This window comes from Rissa tridactyla, chromosome 6 (genome assembly GCF_028500815.1).
Source record: "Rissa tridactyla isolate bRisTri1 chromosome 6, bRisTri1.patW.cur.20221130, whole genome shotgun sequence".
In the NCBI taxonomy this organism is placed as follows: Eukaryota; Metazoa; Chordata; class Aves; order Charadriiformes; family Laridae; genus Rissa; species Rissa tridactyla.
Window position 1 is genome coordinate 12,588,107 of NC_071471.1, and position 19,631 is coordinate 12,607,737.

The 19,631-nt window shown below is 49.0% G+C and overlaps 1 protein-coding gene across 6 annotated transcripts in view; it reads left to right on the forward strand.

The window, feature by feature from the left end:
* VPS8 (VPS8 subunit of CORVET complex) overlaps positions 1 to 19,631 on the forward strand; it is an 81,911-nt gene that overhangs the window by 60,584 nt on the left and 1,696 nt on the right. For 5 of the 6 annotated variants that reach the window (XM_054204605.1, XM_054204606.1, XM_054204607.1 and 2 more), the window contains 3 exons: positions 5,713 to 5,793; positions 7,206 to 7,375; positions 7,999 to 8,167. In XM_054204605.1, coding sequence (XP_054060580.1) covers positions 5,713 to 5,793; positions 7,206 to 7,375; positions 7,999 to 8,167 — 420 coding nt within the window. Of the gene's footprint in view, positions 1 to 5,712; positions 5,794 to 5,893; positions 7,165 to 7,205; positions 7,376 to 7,998; positions 8,168 to 19,631 lie in introns of those variants that run through there. The other variant, XM_054204608.1, reaches the window with a different exon arrangement.

Genomic DNA, 19,631 nt, shown 5'->3' on the forward strand with positions numbered 1-19,631 from the left:
GTTGTACAGGGAAGCGGCTGGTGCGATGGCGCTTTTGCAGGGATAATGGGATGCTCACGGCACATCAGGTGAAACACTTTCACTAGGGACAGAAATATGTAAGGCGTTATTTAAAGCAGCAAGTGCAACTCTGGTCGCGGGGTTTGGAAGGGTGGGGAAACTGCTCCTGCTCGTTCCATTTCCCTGGTCAGCCTTACAATTTCAGTCTGACAGAATAGAGATTGAAAGAGGCGGATGTTGCTGTACAACTAGAGCAAAAACTGGGGAGAGATGACAACGGCTTAAGATGTATTCAGAGAGGAGGACTGAATTCCAGGTAAAGAACTTCATAAAAGAAGAGCAGCAATTGGAACCTTGTAGCTCAGAAACAGGTGTAGGGAAAATAGCGTCATAAAACTCAGTAGAAGATCCTGGGGAAGGGGAGGTGGTGTTTATTTGCAGGATCTCTAAATAAGTTGACTTTGCCTCTTAACACTCATTCTTTTATAGATTTCATTCACTCCCTTGCACTCAGGTATCTGCAGACACCTAAAATGTACGGGAATGAGTGACCTGACCTGGATCATTTGTGGGCAGTAGAGAGGGTGTCAGCCCTCTGCGTCTACCTGTGCGTCTCTGGGGTTCCTCTGACTGTTGGTGACAGCTTAGTTATGTCCTTTACAAGTTGCTGGCTGTTAGAAGGTGGATTTTTGCCTCTGTATCTCACTTAAGCCTCTGTAAATCACAGGCCAGATTGCTCCCCACTTTGTTTTCCCTTGTTTGGAAGCTAGGTTTGAAATATGTGTCTGCAGTCTGTTCTCCTGCTGGGCTAGCGGAAAAATGGTGTATGATATTCTACAAACTTGTCATCCTCCTCATGTTAGGACACGGGGTCTTCTACTGATAACTTGTCTGGGCTCTTATGAGTCTGCTGCCTTCAGTGCTTGACACCCTCCTCAGCTTTGCAGCTGGGAACAGTGTCCTTTGTTACCAAGACAGACTGTTTGTTTAACCCTTTGTTTTTCTGCTTAAAACCACACATTTTCATTCACGCTGACCTTTATTTCTGAATTTCTGGGATTGCATTGCTCCGGGTTACTTCTGCTTGTGTGTTTGTAGCTGTGTTGTATTAAACCATGGCTTCAGGGCTTGCACCGGATGCCTGTGGGAGGTTTTCTTGGGGGTTTATTTTGGGGCACAGCTTGGCCCTTGAAAGAATGTTGCTTTGAATTCAGCTGGGAAGATGATGTTGGGAATGGTGGCCATGTCTTTGGGTGCTGAAACGTTGAGGGCTTTGGAACCCTTGCCACATTTGGGATCAGGAAAGAAACTCCCCCTGTGTTAGCCAGCAGGGAGCACTGGATTTTTTGCCTCCCTGTGGAGTGTGACCTGTCATCTGCTTCCTTGGGTTATCTGGGAATGCCATTTAAGTGCCCTGCACGGAAGAATCACAACATGGCATGCATGCATGCTGTTTCCCCAGAACACTGTCTCGGTGGCTTCCTCAGCTAGAAAGATCTCTATTTTGTTAGCCCTGGGTGGGTATTCCTTTCGCAAAGCTGTGTCGTTGCTCTTTGAAGCCATGTAAAATTCTAAACCCTGGTGCCAGTCATTCTGTCTTGGCTCTGGGCAGTATGTAGGGCCTCGTTCAAAATGTTACTGACCTGCCACTAACCGTGACCAGAAGAAAACTCTTAAACCAGCTCTTCTGGGCCCTGGAGAACACAACAGCCTTTCCCAAGCCCTCAAAATATTTCTGTGAAACCCAGAATTATGAGCTGTGCTTGTCTGAAAATGCTCTCAAAAGCTGACCCAACAGAGGTCAAGTCTCGGTGGTAGAGCAGAGACGCTCTGAAAGTGCAGGTCTGGAAGATACAACAGCTGCCTGGGAATTAACGAGGGGTTTTCTTGTAAAGTGGATGACATCGATAAACTGAGGTAGATTATCTTGCCTTCTCTGAAAAGGAATGAGAGTATTCCATTTCAGTGGGCTGTTTTTCTTCCTCTTCTGGGCTTAACTGCTGATAGATTATACCTTATGCAAATGTTAACTTTGCAACCAAAATGCTTTGCTAAAGGGCACCTTGCAAAGGGCCATGACCAGACTCTGCAGCTTTCACAGAAAATGGGGAGGCTCCTGGTACCTGCCTTTTGCAGTGTATTGGCTCCACTTTGTATAATTGAAGTCATGTGAAATAACGATTCATATATTTATTTTGTTGCTCATCCTTAATAATGTTGTGAAGTTATTTATTAAATAGGAAATCTGAAATAACCATATTAGGAGAGATACTAGAGGAATCCTCTTGAGCATTAAGGAAAATGCCATGTCATTAAGGACGTGAATGCTGTCTGAAGCGGGCTGAAAGGTTGAGTGTTAATTCCCTTACAAAGCTGTAATCCTTCACGAATGTTTTCTAAGTAGATGCAGCTGATGCCTCCTACAAAATGGAGAACTGGAGAAGCCAGAAATTTAAAATCTACCTGTAGGAACCCCGAAGTGTGGAAGGAAGGAATCTCAAAATCTGTGACAGAGGGGAAGCGGAAACATCCAAAAAGCCTTTGCTTGAATTTTTTCCGTCCCTGCCGAGGGCCTTGCCTGTTTTTATTTCTTTCCAGTCCTGCAGGTCAACGCTGGGACTAGTTTTATGTGCAATAGTTGCTCTGTCCCCTTGCAGATGGGACAAGCTGCAAGGGAATGGCTTTTCTGAGTCCATAGTGCTTTTATTGGCACAGTTCTGTGAGTGCTGTTAGCAAAGAAAGTGTTGTTTTCTGGACCCAGGAAGAAACTGGAAATGGAGGAGACAGAATGGGCTGAAAGGCTGCGTGAGCACCTCTGGCGTGCATCTGGATACCCGCCAGCTTTTCCTCGTCTGTCTGTTGGTAGCGGCACTGGGCAGTGAGTTTCGCTGTTTGGCTTTGGCTTGCCGTGCTGAGCATCGCCGTGTCCCCAGGGAAATACCAGCCTGGGAACAGTAGCTGTGATCTGTTCCTGGTTTGGTGCAACCAACTGTTATTAATGTGCTGTCCCATACAGTGCATTGGGAGCATGCATAAATCCCAAACCGAGGTGAATTTTATAAGGTTGAATTAATGAAACATACTCCCGCATAAAAGCAATTGATCTCACAAGGCTCTTGTGACTGCAAATTTTGAGGGGGCTGACACCAGCAAATTGGAAGAAAGCATTATAACTTGCTGGAAAGGTGAAATTACAGCTCTGGATTTTGTGCTCAAGGTAGGTAGGCAGCTGTGAAGCACTGCCCGATGGCTGCTGGTGGGAAACGTGCAGGAGCATCACCGTCTGCACTGCAGTGCCAGGCGCAGTAGAAGGCTTTGCTAGATCACATGGCTCCTCTTTGGAGAAAAGTCCATTCTCTTCTGCCTGCCATTTTTTTAGAGACCATCAAGTGTGACTTGAGAAAAAATGAGCAATTGAAAGTTGGTCCTGAGACTCACGTTCCTCCTCTGCAGAGCTGTAGGTGGCTCTTTTATTCTTTTCTCTGCTTCGTCTCTCCTCTTCTTCCTCTGTCCAGACAAGAAACGAGTTGCTTTGAAAGTCTGTACTTGCAGCCTGGGAAGTTAGAGCTGCTGTATGTAAACGGTCACATCCCTACAGTTTGTGAGTTACCTGTTTGGGTGTCCTTGGCCATATACTTGAGTGCTTTACAAAAGTGAGTATCCGGTGGATACAAAAATAACTTGCTCTATGCTATGGATCACGTACGCGCTGCATTGGAAGTCCTGAGTTCCCTGCTTCCCTCCATAATTCATATAGTGACTCAGTGTAGTGTACTTTCTATGGTGTTGTTTTTAAATTATGCATGCAGAAAGGAAACAGCGTTGTTTGAGGCTGTACTGTTCACCTGGCAAAAAAGTCACCTCTCCAGTATGTCGAGCTCTTCTGTATATTCCAAGTCTACAGCTGGCTTTGACTCACGTACTGTCGAGTCCTAGCCACTCAGTGCTGGTTTTATTAGGCATGAACCTTGGTGTTTCTGCCTGTCACATTTCCTCTGAAGACTGTTGTTCAAGATTTGCCTGACTTGCTTTCTCTAACTGTTTTGGTGATCTCTCTGGGTATCTTGCAGTGTAACTTCTATGCTACTTTAGCTGTCTTCCTCAACTTGCTTTTCCGCTCTTGCTTCTCCTTTCTCTCCCTTGCTCTCAGTCCCGGCACAGAAGCAGCCTTGCTCCTACTCCTTTTCTCATTCATCTCATCCAGAGCTTGTTCATCCAACTCCTTCTCTTCCTGTCTCCACTGCGTCTCCATCATTTTCCTACTAGCCAGTAGTAGATCCTGCTGCTAACCCAACTCCTTGTCCTTGCTTCCCGTTTGTGTTAAAGACAGCAGGACTGGCTGGGTCCCAGCTGGTTAGCCGACAGCTTGCAGGGCGGCGTCTTTAGTGAAATGGTGCTGTGTTGCATTCTCGCCCGATCATGCTGCTGCGGCAAAGACAAGTAGGAGGAGGCTGCGTTCCTGGCACGTGCGTGTTGGAAGTGGTGCCATGTTGCGTGTTGGCAGGGGACGGGGCACCTCTGCAGCTGCACGGAGAGATGTTTCGGGGTCAGTTCTGCCCAGAGACCTAGTGCTGGTGGCTGGTAGTGCTCGTGGCCACTAAGAGCTGTGGGCAAACGCTCACGGTGCTGGTTGTTGGGCAGAGGTATTTCCTGGCATGGGCTCTTGTTGTGCAACGGGGTCTGGCAGGAGGGAATGATGCTGCAGAAGGCTGTCCCCTCTTCCAGCGCTTTGCCCACCTGCCTGGTTAAGAAGCTGTGCACTGTCTTGGAGAGTAGCTCCTAAAGGGCTCCTTGCTGGGCTCACCCCAGAAAAGGGAGAGGCGCCTTGGACCAGGGCTCCTGTCCTGCACCAAGCGATGCTTCAGAGGGTGCCAGGGTGGGAGTGGAGGAGAAGGGGATGTTTGGTTTGGAGCAGGCCTGCGGAAGGTGGTTGAGGTGCACCAGGGCAATGACTTGTACCACAACCCTTCGCTTGTGCTTCTGGGATGTGGAAATAAAACTGCTCAGGGCACGTGGAAATCATCCCTGCAGCAACAGAAGAGCCCTAGGCCCCTGTTCCCTAGATGATGTTCCATTGTCTGGGATGTGAGACCAGGATTGCCCAGGATTCCTGTGTGCTGCTGTGCAGCTACGCAGCCCGCTGGATCTGTGTGCTTTCAACCTGCAGCTGAGGGGGTGTTGGGTGCGCTTGGGGGGACCTGAGGGTCAGCAGAGACTGAGGAGGGAATTACCCTCTGACCTGGGAAGAGCATACTGGCAGTGTGGAGCCCCGAGCCCGTAGGCAGCCCGGGAGCTCGCTGACCAGCAGACACCAGTAGCAGTCGGTGTCAGGCGGCAGCACAGACGCGGTTGACACCTCCTGTGTCGCTGCAGGGTGTTTTCTGCTGTTTTCTTCGATATTCCTCAAATGCACTCTCCAGTCAGCCGTTTGCATCTCCTGAGTGAAGTTCCCAAGGTCACATTTGAAGTCTTTTGACCCAAGTACAGTAATTAGTATTGATGTTGTCATCTACTCTGTTTCACTAATTACCAATTTTCCCATCAATACATAGGATTATTGTGCTGTCCTTGTGCATGTACAGCATCTTTAAATCTGGAGTCATAACATCCATTTGTGATGCCGATCTGGGAGGGGGGTGGGGGGGAGATTAAAAAAAAGCCAGAATGGTCATATCCTGTGATTCAGCTGCAGTTTTGCATTTCTTCATCCAGGATCCAGTTTATGGAAAAGGCAAACTTGGAGAAATTCAAGGTCTCGTCCTGGGAATGCTGGACACTTTTAACTATGAACAAGTAAGTCACACGCGTTTCTGTTGTGTCCGCTGCTGTGTACAGGGATTACTGTTAGCTGTCTAGCCTGCTGGTCTCTCTCATTTGTCATATCTCTCTGCAGGGCAAAGTGAATGGAGATGCAAGTGATGTGCGTTTGTGGGGCTGGGGAAAGGGGAATGAGTTTGTGTTGCTCACAGACAGATTGCAAGTGAAGGGACTGGCAGGTACATGATGATGTGAACACCTCAGTAGTTCAGTTTTACGTTAAATGTACTGGAAAGATAAACATCTGCTTTTTCTCCAGCTCATTCTGCAGTTAGGGATTCAAAGGCACAAACCTAATATGTTTTGTCTTTTTACGTGGTCTTAAATAAAAGCTTTTTAAATTAGGCTGTTTTGCCACTTCCCAATGGTAATGCTGCGCTTCTTTGTCACCTGATGAGATTTCACCTTTATCGCTCTCCAGCCTTTCTCTGTCCAGTCTCAAATCCCAGGTAGTCTCCAAACTTCAACAGTTTTCTAAAACTCGTTTTCCCTAAAACAGAAAGTGTGGTCTTCCTCCAGACTCACCCTGCCTCATTCTGCCTACTGGGTGGCACTGCCATCCCCACTACTGCTCAGGCCTCCGTGCAGCGGCAGCCAATTGAAAAATAAAATGGGAAGTAGCTTTGCTGTCGAGGACTGAACATAAAGAACCATTATCTTTGTTTGGGTTCTTGGTAAAGGTCTGCTCTGAGCAGCACAGGTCCTCTGTCACTGCCTGGCACTCATCTGGTGCAGGCTGCATGTCACATCTGGACTCGGCCAGGCGTGAACCACTGGTGCAACCTCTGCAGCCTTTTGTGAGTTCCTGCCCCAGAGCATCGATAGATCATGGACCGGAGCAGCTATGCCTGACACCTGCTGTTGCTGAGAGAAGCACTGACCGCTAAAAACTAAGGGTGCTTTGCTTTTGGCTCTTCCGAAATGGAAATCTCGCTTGGGAAGAACAAGCAGATGAGAAGTTCAGCACTTTTTTTTCATATTTTAGTTGTGATAGTGCATTTGGGCTTTGATTTTTATCAGCATGTTTCTGCTAAAATGGAGGATGTAAGCAGTAGCTTACCCCACCAAGATGGAAAAAAAGGAGGATCTGGTATGGAAGATGACAAAATGAGGCTACTGTGTCTCTTTTAATGCTCTTTGACAAAAGCCTGTAAAGCACTTATCTACTTAAGAGTGAAAAGGTATTGTCTCCGTTCACATGTGGTGACAGGATAAGTATTTTGAGGGCAGTGGCTAGAAAACATATAAAGAGAAGCAATTTTGTTGGGTTGGTTTTGCTCTTAGTAATCTGCTAAGCTGCTTGTTATGAAGAATTGATCAGTGTGGAGTTTCTGCGGTCTGGAGATGACAAAATGACTTGGTTGTTCTGTGTATTGTCTTCCACACAGACCCTTTTAGAGACAACTACGAGTCTTTTAAACCATGATCTCCATTGGTCCCTGTGTAACCTAAGAGCTTCTGTCACTAGAGGGCTTACCCCAAAGCAGGATTACTGCTGCGTTTGTCTACAGCAGTACAAAAGAAGGCAAGAAACTGCTGATGAAATCATTGTTTTCAGGTAAAGTTAAGGGTCACAGATGTGATCACGTTTGTAGTTTTAAAAGAAAAGAAAGATAAAGAGCTCTGACTCACACAAGTAATCGGTGTATTCCTGTGAGCGTGTATTCCTGCTCCCTTGCACCGTGACCCACTGCCTTTGCATGCAGCCAGCTCAGTCTCGGCTGGAAAGAACTGCCTTACAATTCCGAGGGCCGTTCCGTAAGCTGTCGCTCTGTCTGTCATCTCTCCCAGCAGTGCGGTTTGTGCAATTGCAGCACCCTGAGTTTATTTCCCTCTATTTGTACATCTCGGATCTGTTGCTGCCCTGACTACCTACTCTGCTGGCACCTCTGGTTTTCCTGTCTGTGCCCAGGTGGCTGTAAAATAAGACAAGATCATTATTACCGTAGTATTATGATCTGTAACTGTATTGGCAAACGGGCACCTACTGTTATTTTTGCAAGTCCTGAAATACTACAGAAGGGTGTGGAGGTATGGAGGGAGTGTATGCGCTGCTGATGTGTATTTACAGAGGAGCAGCCTTGTTTTCCATTGACCGGAGAGCTCCTCTCCAAGGTGCAGAGCTGCCGGGCTGCGTTCCCCTGCCTTCAAGCTCCGAGCAGAATTCTCTTCCCTTTACAGCTGTGGCCACTTGTACCATTCGCTGTGTCTGCTGAGTAAAGAGTGTGGGACGGTAACCAAAGGCCTGATGAGGTGGATGTGCTACAAATGCAACTCAAGTAACAAAGGAGGAAAACTGAGCGAGAACTTCTCAGAGCTAAAAAAAGGAAGTGGAGCATCCTTGGCACAGGTAAGGTTTGTGAGGTGCGTCCTCTCCAAGTAAACTTTGAGCAGTGCTTTTAGGTTTCATCGCTTTGTTCTCATGTCCCTGCTTCCCGACAAGCCCGTGATCAGTAACTCTCACACAGTATCTGCAGGTACTGGTCACGTTTATTAATTACATTTTGTTTTGGCGTGGGTGTACGGAGCTGTGCAAGGAACGGGAATGTGTTTGTCCAGAAGGTTTGGGAACTGCTAGCCAGCCTGAGGGCAGCTGGATGCCGGCAGCTGGTTGCCTGCTGAGTGCATCCACCGCTTTCTCTTGTACGTGAGTGTTTGGGATGGGCCATTGCGGACAGTTCCTTTCAAACTATTTTTAGGTGTGTTTTATATAAAACTTTTATTAAAAGCTGGCATGTTCCTTGTGGATACATTGTTGAGGCTCTGTTCTACCTTCCTAATAGATAACCTGGCTCTGGGTAAAAGATCTGGAATTGATTTGACTTGCTAAGCGCTCGCAGAATGTTTTAAGAAGCTTGCCTGTAAACCAGACCGATGCAGCTGGATTTGGGCGAGAGAACAGATAATTAGTTTGCATTTATTGTTAGTATTTGCATGCAAGAAATTTCACCATCCCCAATTCAAACAGAAATCCAGTCTTAATATGCCTGTCTTTTCCCTGGCATGGTATTATAAGCAAAAATGGCAGGTAGTTTGATGGATGTCTTTTTAGGGGTATTGCACCGGGGGGAGCTGAACTCTCCTGCCTCACGTTCCACCGAAGGTGGTCGCTGATGAGGGTTTCTTCTTAAATGCCTTGAGGTACTTTGTGCATTTGTCACCGCCCAGAGGCATGCAAAGTGGCGTTTTTCCACTTCTGAAACCAAAGTAATTCAATCTTGGAGTACATTTTTATGGTAGTACTTCAGTTTTCCTCTAGCAGATTATTTCAATTTCTGCCAAATCAATTCCGATCAAAAGATAGCTAACAGCATTAGTCAACTTCCATCAGCTTCTCTATTAGCACAAAAAAAAGAAGCTTCCAGCTTGAAGGGAGACTTGGGGGGGGAGTAATCTCCGAGGAATGTATGGAGCAAAATGCAATCTTTGCAGTCAAATTGTGTTAGTTTCTTATATGGTGACAGCAAGAAAAGCTCTCCCAGAAGATTGTAAATCAACTGTGGTCCAGTCAGTCCGCTTACAAATGCTCCTCATTTTGTGCACCGTCCTGCTACAGCGAAACAGGGATACTGGCTCTGACGTCGGGCAGATTCAACAGCCCCATGTCCTGCCCTCTACACTTCTGCTCCAAAGGAAGACGTGCAAGTGAGCGTGGCACACCAGGCTTAACTTTAAAAGCTAAAGGCAAAATTAAGTACTAAAGCTACATCCATCATTAAAGTGCCTGGCATTTTATAGCAGTGCCTTATAACTTGGTTATCGCTTGGGCTTCTCACGAGCCAGTCAGTCAGAGAACCCCCGTCTCTCCCCTCTAATACCAGTTTGGACATACCCCATAGCAGAAGCAGTGGAAAATGCTCCAGATGGCGTGGGAATGATCGGGGCGGGGAGGAGAAGATGCTTCCCTTTATTTAACTGATCCACCTGCAGAAGTGAGGGGCTGGCAAGGACTCGGGGCTTAAAGGGAGACGTGGAGAGACTGGATGGGGAAAAAAGGGGGTTCCAGCGTGGATCACCTGGCGCTAGCTGGGAAATGTCCCTGCCAGATCACCCGAGTGCTGGCCGTGTCCCTACTGTCGCAGTCCTGTGCTGTTGGCAGAGAAGCCTGTGGCTCCCCGCTCCGTGCACGGCTGGCCGGCACAGCTTGGCTCCGGCTCATCAGAGCCAGCTCTGCTTCAAGCCCCCCCACCTCCTCCTGCTGATGTCCCAGTTCCTCTCCAAGTTTGTGAGGTTCCTCATGTATTTAAATTATAATATTTAACTCTTGTACGTGCATGTAATTAAACTGCTGTGCAGTCAGATCCGTAAAAAACTGAAGATATTTAGACTTGGCAAAAGACTGTAAAATCTCTAGCTTCTCCAGGAAGTTTGTTTGCTTCACACTTACCGCTCAGTAATGTTAATCAACCCTGTGAGGTGACGATTAATCTGGCCAGGCACAGTCTGAGTTACAGAACAGACTTTTCCTTCTGGGGGAAGTGGTGGGAATGCGAAGTGGAGGAGATGGGTGTGCGTATTCCCTGGCTCCCCGGAGCCAAAGGCGGAGGGCGAGGAGGGTCACCTGCAGCCCCGCGGCGCTTGCTGGGGACGGGCTGGTGCAGGCCACTGCGCAGGGTTTGCTCTTCTGCAGCCTCAAGTACATTTAAATGGAGAATTAAGCATGAAAACAGCTAAGCTCCCTGTGCTCGTTTGGACGTGGCACTGGTCTGTGCCCGACTGAGGTCTGTTGGAAAGGTGCATTTCTGCAGCAGCCTGGTGAGGACGCAGGATGGCGGAGAGAGGAGGTGCAGGCAAGCAAAGGCACTGAAGGAAAGGGGAGTCTTGCAGAGCTCCCCCCACCCCGAGCCACGTTCCGGTGTTCCCAAGGGTCCTTCTTAGCCTGGGTTCCGAGATAACAGTGGTCTCTGGTGCCACCCCAGGCGCAGAAGGGATTTATTTCCGCTTGTCGCGGGTTTGTGGAGCCTTTTGGTGCTGCAGTTCTCTGGTGAAGGGCTTCTCCGCGTTCCCTCTCAACTCCGCTGACACCGGGCAGACCCAGAGGTCTGGGTCGGTCAGGCTGCCCTTGCTTCCACAGCTGGTGTTTCTGCAGACGCTGAAGAGCAAATCCCAGAGGGAGGTTACACTAACACAGCTCTGATTCCAGCCCTTGCCTGCCCCAGACCCCAAGGAGCCAGCGCCGAAGCTCCGGGGACGTTCTGCATATGGATCTGCGGTAGGGTATTTCTTTGCAACCACTTTGAAGACCCTGAGAGCTTTGTCTGTCTCTTGGCAGAATCTAATGTGTGGGTTTTTTCCATAGTGAAATCCTCCATTTAGGTATTTATTTTCTTAGCAAGCCTTGAATTAGGAATAGATTCATACTGAGAAATGCCACTGAGCATCTGGAGTGCGTTTTGTAGTACCAATCCTGCTCTGTTGAAACAAAGACTGTCAGTTTGAATTTTGCGATGTTGTTGAGATTTAGATGTGAAACGACAGCCCAACAGGCAGTGTTTTCTCTGTCCCTGCTTTGCATGCATGACTTCTGTAGCAGTCGCCTTGAAATTGGGGGAGGTGGAGAGACGCCACAAGCTAGCACTGAGCCACTATTGACTCTGGTGCTAGCGCTTATTTACACGGAGCCTTGCTGTGATGAGGGCTTGAGCCGTTCTGCTCCAGCCAAGGGGAATAGCGAGAGAAGGGCAAAGGGGCTTTTCCTCTGGTTTTGCTCCTAGAAGTTTGTGCTTTTTGGGTTATCCTCTAAACCTTGCTGCCTTCCCAAGGGTAATCTTCTGTGTCTAAACTGATCATCTTTCCTGTCCTCCTTACCTTATACTCTACCATAAATGAGTGTTAAAAACATTAAAGCTTTGTGTTTGGGATGATTTTCTTAATCCGATTTAAAACTCGTAGTGCTTTTTTTTTTGCATTGTGGTGTTCGAAGTTAACTGAGGCATAGTAGGTGAAAGCACAGCAGCTGGGCTGCCTAAATACCTGAGTGAAATAGTCCTGGTATCTGTGTCGTCGATCTCCAAAACGAATTTGCCTTGTTACAGTGAGCAAGTTTGTCTTTTCCATTTATTCTGCCAGCCTACATGCTAGGGACTGGGGAGAGGAACACAGTCCTGGCTCTCGGGCTGTAAGCTCTGCAGAAGATGCCTCGAACACCCAAGCTGACGTGCTCTGGTTATTCCGTGTATGCGCCTGAGTTCTGAGGGCACCGTTGTTAGAGCTGTCCAGATGGCAAATATGTTTTATTCAGGAGTTTAATCCTGTCAAGCCACGCCAGGACGGAGAATGCGATGCGTAGTTAATCCAGTTTGTCAGACTCTACCTTTGAGCTCTGTTCTGCAGCCTGCCACCAGCATCCCTCTTTGCCATACCGATCCCTTCCATCCAACCTGGAGCCTCTTGACTGACGTCCACCTGCGAGGCGTTGGTACCGTACTGCACCACTTCACTGAAATGCTACACGTCTCTCTGCGGCACGTCTGGGTGCTTTCTACTGGGCAAGAGTGAAGGCTTAGGACATTTTTGTTGCCCATACTTATTTTAGAGCTAGACAAGTGTTACGTGACCTCCGTCAATCAGTAGGCAGAGCCAATTTTACTGTTTTCAGTGTAATGGTGCCCGTCAGTTAGTAGCTTCACTCCCAGCAATGTCAAAATTTTCCAAGGGCTTTATAACGTTGAAAATATCCAGGTGTGATTTTTTTTTTTTTCTCCCAAATGACACCAAGCAGATAATTAGCACTTTGTACAGTTAGAAGATTGCGCGTTCTCCTGTGTAAAGAATACTCCCACATAGGTAGTAACTGAGAAAATACCCAGTCGTTTGGCTTTGGAGTTGTTTTTGGTGATAGATTCCTTAACTTCTTCAACAATGTGTAGGAAATCCACGTGAGGAAGGAACTGGAGATGCTTTGTACCGTTGGCTTCTCATCAGCAGAACATCTGTGTTTTAAGATTTCTTGTAATGTATTGGAAACAAAAGTGATTTTTTAAGAAGAAAACTGAGTGCAGGAATTTTAACTAGCAGCTAGAGGAGAACTGGCACCAAAGTTAAAACTGGAACCAAAATACAAATTTAAAAAGACTGATTTCAAAACCATAGTTATCCTTTAGCAGCTTTTAAATAAAAATTGACTCTATTCTTGGACTTTTCCCACTGGGTGTGTGGGTTAGTTTGTTTTGTTGGTTTGGGGTTTTTTTTTGAGAAAATCAGACTGAATTGTAATTGTTTCCCCTGGCCTTCACATTTAGCAGTCTGTAGCCTGGCAGAAATTTTCTTTTACTGCCTACAATCCGAAGTCTTGCACTCTCATACCCGCGAGAGGCTAACACGAAGCAGACACAGCTGACTTCCAAGCTGCCTGAAGCGAGGACCAGCGAGACTGGTTGCCCTCTGCTCCTGGGATCACCCGGGGAAGCGGTGTGTCCTGGTTAAGAGAAAAGATGGCAAAATTCCTGTGGGTGATCTTTGCTTTACTTCACATTTCAATTTCAATGAAACTATTCCTACGGTTTGAAAATTTCCTCCCTTTTAATAAAGTATTTCATATCTAGGAGGATCTGTAGAACAGACTCATTTAAATACGGTGACAGATGCTGGGCTGTTGCAACCTGTTGCGATTCCCACAAACTGCGCCAGTCCCTGTTGCCGGTAGTTACGTGTAGTTTAGCACGGGGCTTGACAGTCAAATATCTGTTCCCCAAGGAAGCGGCACAGCTCATTACATATGTCTTCGTTGTGAAATCGCGAGCTTTCAGTCCGTCTTTGCAGATCCGCCTTGGAGCGCAGGCAGGAAAGAAAGTGTGTGGCTTCCCAGCTGGTGGGAGAGGCTGCTTTTCCAGAGGCAGCACGCGCTGCCCCTGACCTCTGCCTGCTGCTGCCGGAGGGGGCGATTGCTGCGCCTCTCCCGCGTTTGGACTCCTTCCAAGCTGAGAAGTGACCAAAAAGGTTAAGAAGGGTGTAGATGACTGTCTTGTCTTCTGATGGCCCTCTGAAGGAGGGGAGCAAAATAAGGAGAAGCTGTGGTTTTGGTTCGGTTTGTAGTCCCCAGAGGGGAGCCTACGAGGGAATTATGGCTGGTTATTATGGCTGGTACCTGGTTATTGGTTATTATGGTTAATATTAAACTGGTTATTATGGTTAATTATGGCTGGTAGCCAAGGGTGCTACTGGCTGTTTCTTTCAGAAATGCAAGTGGCAGATGAGCATCCGTCCTTTGTAAATCCCTTAAATGGAAACCTGCAGTTTCCATGTCCTCCCTCCCTCCCCGTTCCTTGTACCCTCCTGTTGCACAATGAAAGCAGTATGTTTGGTTGGTTTACGTGGGAACTGAGCACAGACAGACCGAGGCAGCTGCAGCTGAGCTCCCGGGACCAGAGTTGTTCTTAAGAACGTTTATGAACTTCCCTCTTAAACAGCACTAACAGATCGCTGCGCGGGTGTCAGGAGCTACGAAGGGGACAGATAGCAGAGGCACCCGCTTGGGTTTTCAGTAGGGTTTGGGGTCACGTTATCAATAAGCCTCTGGCAGGAGGGGTCACCAATCCTTCTTACACCAAGTAGGACTTCTTCCTCCTTCTACATGTCTTTACTTCTTTCTCTCTCACCAAACTCCTGACACAGAGAGAACACTGCACCTCTCGAGCCTTCTGTGGCTGGCTCTTAAGGGATGCTGTTTAACAGCCACTTTAGCTCATGTTTAGGAAATGAATGATTTGCCTTCATGCATGATGCTTCCGTCCTCTTGGGTTCGGGCACTGAACTGAGATCCGCCGGAGCACAGGCCTGTTGTGCATCGTTTCTGTGATGTTTAATCCGTGTGCTGCCGTGCTTCCCTCGAAGCCTGCTACATTATAAATAAATGTCTCATCTGCTGGGCCAGAGTGTCCAGTGAGGATATGTGGGTTTTGTGTTTATCTAATTAATCCTCAACAGCGCTAGTGCTCCTTTGGCTGAGGGCATCGGCGTTTGTCCAAGGGAATATTCCAACAGCGCCTGGTGTAAGCATGAGCTGATGAACAGACCAGCTAGCCGAGGGAGAATGGAGGTGTGCCAAGGTGTTTCTAGATACTTAAGGCAGACAGTTGTCCTTCCTCCTCTCTCCTCGGTCGCTGCTGTATCTCACGTTGCAGCAGCAGTGAGTCTTAGAGCACAAATAAGCCTGTCCTCTCCCTTGTCTCGAGTGGGAGTTTGCTTCTAAAGTTCAGCTGGAAATGAGAGACATCTGCCTTCCCCGTTCTGCTCCTGGAGAGATCAGAGGACAGAGCCGTAGCACAGACCTGTGTGACGGATCGCTGCTGCTGCAGCAGTGCCGAGGGAAGGCTGCTCTGCCGTGGGCTTTGGTGAGTCACTGCTGCTGTTTACTCGCAGGCAGCAGGTCCCGGTTTACCTGCCGCTGCCAGCCCCGGTGGTACCGGCTCCTGCTGCATCCAAACAGGAGCAGGCAGGGCCTGGCCAGCTGCCAGGGGTTTCGCTCCTGCGCGCGCTAGCAGAGGTTAGTGGTGAAACGCTGTGGCGGCTGGTCTTGAAGCAGCTCGTTCTGCTGCCGCAGTGCAGCTACGGTGGCTCGGGGGCTTCCTCCCAGCAAAGGTTTTGCCCACTTGCCGCATTGCCCAGAGTGACTTGGAAGACTCTGCTTCCACCTCTGTCCCGTAGCAGTGGTGCGTTACTCTGCAGTAGCTCTGCAGAGGTCTGCAGCAGCAGGCTTTTGGTCTACGAGGGATGTCCTCAGGTTTTCTGAAGTTCATTAACAATTTTGTAATGTTAGCGTCATTCTAGTGACTTTGGGTCAGGGCAGCTGCCTGCCTTGCTCTCTTTTTGGTTAATTGTTCCAGGTTCCTGGGAGTACCATGAAAACAGCGGGTTCTTAGCCTGCAGGATAGAAATAGATTTAGTTTTACATTAATTGGCTCAGCTCTCATTAAAAAACTGAGTTTGGGCACCTTTTTGTGAGGCTACTTGAGCCACAGTGAAATACGTGTCTAGCTGCTGGGGAGGAATGGCAGAAGGTGGACTTGGTGTCCGTTGCCTGTGGATTCGCCTTCATAAACAAGGGACGTGGGTGTTGGTTTTGTTCCTGTGATTCCCGAAACCTTCCCTGTGACTTCTGGCTCCACCTGCTCTGTGTTACGGAGCAGCCCCCTGGTGTAACGTGGTGCTCTGATGCTTTCATTGATGTAGCAGTATCTTTTGTGGCAGGTATGGCCCTAAGGGGCACCACTTAGGTGGATCTCTTGGCCTGTTAACAGTGTCTCTGCTTACGGCTGCTGTATGATCTGCTTTGCTTAGGCACTAGCTGATGATGGATTTTGTAGCTGTTAAATTAAAGATAATTGCAGGCTTAGGAGGGCTGTGTGGTGACTACCAGAGGGGGGTGGAATATGTGCAAGCAAAATGCGCAACGGAGATTAGCATTATAGTGGTGGGATCCATGAGAAGCGTACAACAAAAAGGAAACTTTCCTCTTCTTCCTGGCCCAGATCCTCGAGGGGATAAATTGCGTCTCTTGGGTTCTGCGTCCAGTCTGAGGCCTTCCTGAAGGGGCAGAAGGATTTGGCTGCAAATGGCTTGGAGGTGCCAATCCGCTTCGTACTGATGGAGACAGTAACGAGGCGGCCGGCCCTGCCGCAGCACTGGAGGCAGAGTGAGCCGAGTGGATTCCACTAATGCCTCCGTGCTGATGCTGGACCCCGAGAGCCTCCCTGTAGCTCTTGAATGAAAACATGCCTTTAGTGACACGGTTAAAAAAGAAAAAGGCCTGACAGCAGTTGTTTCCATGACAACAGAAAGACTTGCCTGCAATATTTCAGCTCATCAGCCTGGAGAACGGTCTGATTGATAGTTACATATGCGTGGTAGAGAGATGGCAGAAGAGGGGAGGCCAATTATATAGCATTTTCCTTGTCCTTGAATGCCTGTGGCTGCAGCAACTGTGGAGGATGGTTTTTCCTTGCTTTTTGTTGTTTTTTTCCAAGTGAGAATGGCCTGCATGTCCCTTGGAAGCACCTGCCAGCTGCAGACGCATGACCCTCACTGTCCTAGGCTCTCTGGTCCAAAGCCTCTGCCGTGTGTGCAGGGAATACGGACATTTGGCTCCTTGCCTGGTGATTAGCAAATACTTATTTACAATATAAAGAATATCTGGGATGGGGAAGAAGTGAGCTTAAGCACAGGCTTCCAGCACAAATGATCTGCGCTTGGGACATTCCTCTCTTCTCAGGCTGTTTAATGAACGTCTCAAAGGCAAGATGCACGTGGCTTCAGGAGAGTGACGGAATGATTCAGGCTTCAGGAAACCCGTGGTGCGTTCAGTGCACCATCCCCCAGAGCACCAGCTCTGAGCGGCCTCTGGGACATTCACACGATGAAGGGGCGGGTGGCCGGATTCTGCCCTGGCTTTGCTGGGAGCAGAGTAGGAAGGGGATTTCGCAAGTGCTGGAGGAGCTGTCAGAGGAGAGGGGGAGGGGCAAAGGTGCTTTGGGAGAGCACGAGATGAACGCAAAGGTGTGGGTAAAGCATTCCCAGGGGAGGGGTTTTGCTGAGGTCTGGGGACAGCATGGCTGTTGATGGAGCAGGAGCCCTGCCAGGGCAGGCTGGGGGCTGCTGCTGGGAGGGAGCCTTGTGTCGCCTGGAGAGCCAAGGCTGGTGCCGGGGCTGGTGCTCTGCGTGGTGGCGGTCCCGTCCCCCACAGGGTTTGTGCTCCAGCTTTTGTCCACCAAAACCTTTCTTTCAAGGCTGCTCGCTTCAGTTGATTTTCATTGCACAGTTGCCAGCAGGGTTTTCCTTTTACCTTAGGTAGTGATTAAAAATTGAGCCGAAGACTAAGACAGCGTGATCTCTGGCAAAGTGTTGTCCCTCTGCCCCCAGACCTTACCCATCGCAGAGCGCAGCTTGTCGTCTGCTTTGGGCAGGGCAGCGCAGAAGGAGCCTTGTCCCAGAGGCTCCTGGCTGTGCCCGGGGCCCTGAGACAGAGCCGTAACACAGACTGCAGCCCGCCTGGGCGGCAGTGGCCACGAGCTGTACCTTAAGCCTGGATGGCAGTGTAGCCCAGGCTTAGGGCAACTGCAGGCTTAGCATAATTAGCCGGGTGTGCTTTCTAGGGCGTTTGCTGGGTCTTGCTGGCTCTTGTGAAGAGCTGATGGCGAGCTCTTCCAGAGAAGCTTGGGAGACAGCATGCTGTGCCCTGCACAGCACCACGTGGTTTACGGTTGGACAAGGTGATCTATGGTTGGACTCGATGATCTGAAAGGTCCCTTCCAACCCAGGCGATTCCATGACTCTGTATCGCTGTAGCACGCACTTATTTCCCCAAGTAGGACTGGGAGTCACCTTCAGGGAGCTTTTGAAGGTGCTCTTTAAACAGGAGAAGTACAAAGCAACCTGGGCCTTGCAGCAGAAGCACTGCAACCCCGAAGGAGAACGCCTGCCTGGGGAGAAGGGCCTCACTGGTGGTCGGAGCCTCCAAGTGCCAGGGAGAGGAGCATGCTTGTGCCTGACTCGGAACAGCCCTGAATCGGGGGAACGCTGAATCCCCCTCTGCCTCTGTGGGGCCAGGAGTTCTGCCTTAATTCCAGTCGATCGCACTCCTTGAAGGCAGCGATGCTCGTTCTTCTTGATGAGCTTGATCCATTGCCAAAGAGAGTTTAAAGCAGATGCAACTTCAGTCAGTACCCACTGGTAGGACTGCAGCATTTTGGGTTAATAGCCCTTGGGAAATGTATATTTTGTGGAAAATATTTGAGAATGAACATTGAATGTTCCCTTAAAAATAGATCCCCAGAGACAACAGATGCCAGATTGCTGCTCATGAGGGAGGCTGTTCTCCCTGGCTCCTGTTGTAGTTTCTTGATGATGCTTTTGCTTTTGAATATGAGCAGAAACATTCAAAATAGAAACATTGTGATGTGTTAAAATGGAACAAACCTACAAGAATCTGTGATGCTCTGTCATCCCTCCCTGGGATATGTAAATGATGCCTTTTAAAGCGGTTTGAGTATGTATGCAGCCCTCCTTGCATTAATGCTCTTGTTGCAGGCTGTGGTCCCTCTATTTGCAGCTCTGTTTGCCCTCACCTGCAACTCTGTAACTGCCCCCGCGCTGCTGGGGTGACACTTACCCTGTACCCGACTCCCTGTACCCCGCAATGGCTGACACCGCTGGGCAGCAGTACTGCGATGCCTGCTGTGTCTGGTTTCTCAGGGGACATGGCTGCCACTGATGTGTGAGTCACTTTGCCTCCCCCCCATCTTTTCACCCCTCATTTCCTAGCTTTTAGTCTCTAACATCCTACTAGAGGAAAAAATGGACCTTAGGAGAGACACCATTAGTAGATAACAGTCACTGGCACGGTAATCATTCCCATAGCAGCCAGGCACAAGCCGTGCCCGGTGACAGCGGGCTGCAGCCAGCGCTGTGTCGGGCCCCAGCGGGGGAGGCTGAGCGGGGCTGGGGGAGACTGTCAGGAGAGAGGAGAAAGGACTGGGGGGAGCTGCTGCTGCCTGGGGAAGAGCCCAGGAGAGGCTGCTCGTCCGTGGAGACCCATTACTTCTCTTCCCAGCTGGCTGCAGGGGAGCTTTCCCATTCCCTTTTCTTTCTCTCTTTTTTTGACTCTCCTTCTTCCCCCCGCCTCCCCCCCCCAAAAGGTAACAGGACTGTTAGTCTGTCAGCCGTCAGCAACGGGACCCCATCAATAAGTCACTGTGGATGTACAGGTATCTCTGTCCTTTGTGCAACAATAGTTTTTGTTTTGTTCCCCCCCACCCCGCCCCAAACTAAGGTGCACACAGCGGCTTCAACCAGAGGAAAGATGACTAAAAAAGCCCTGC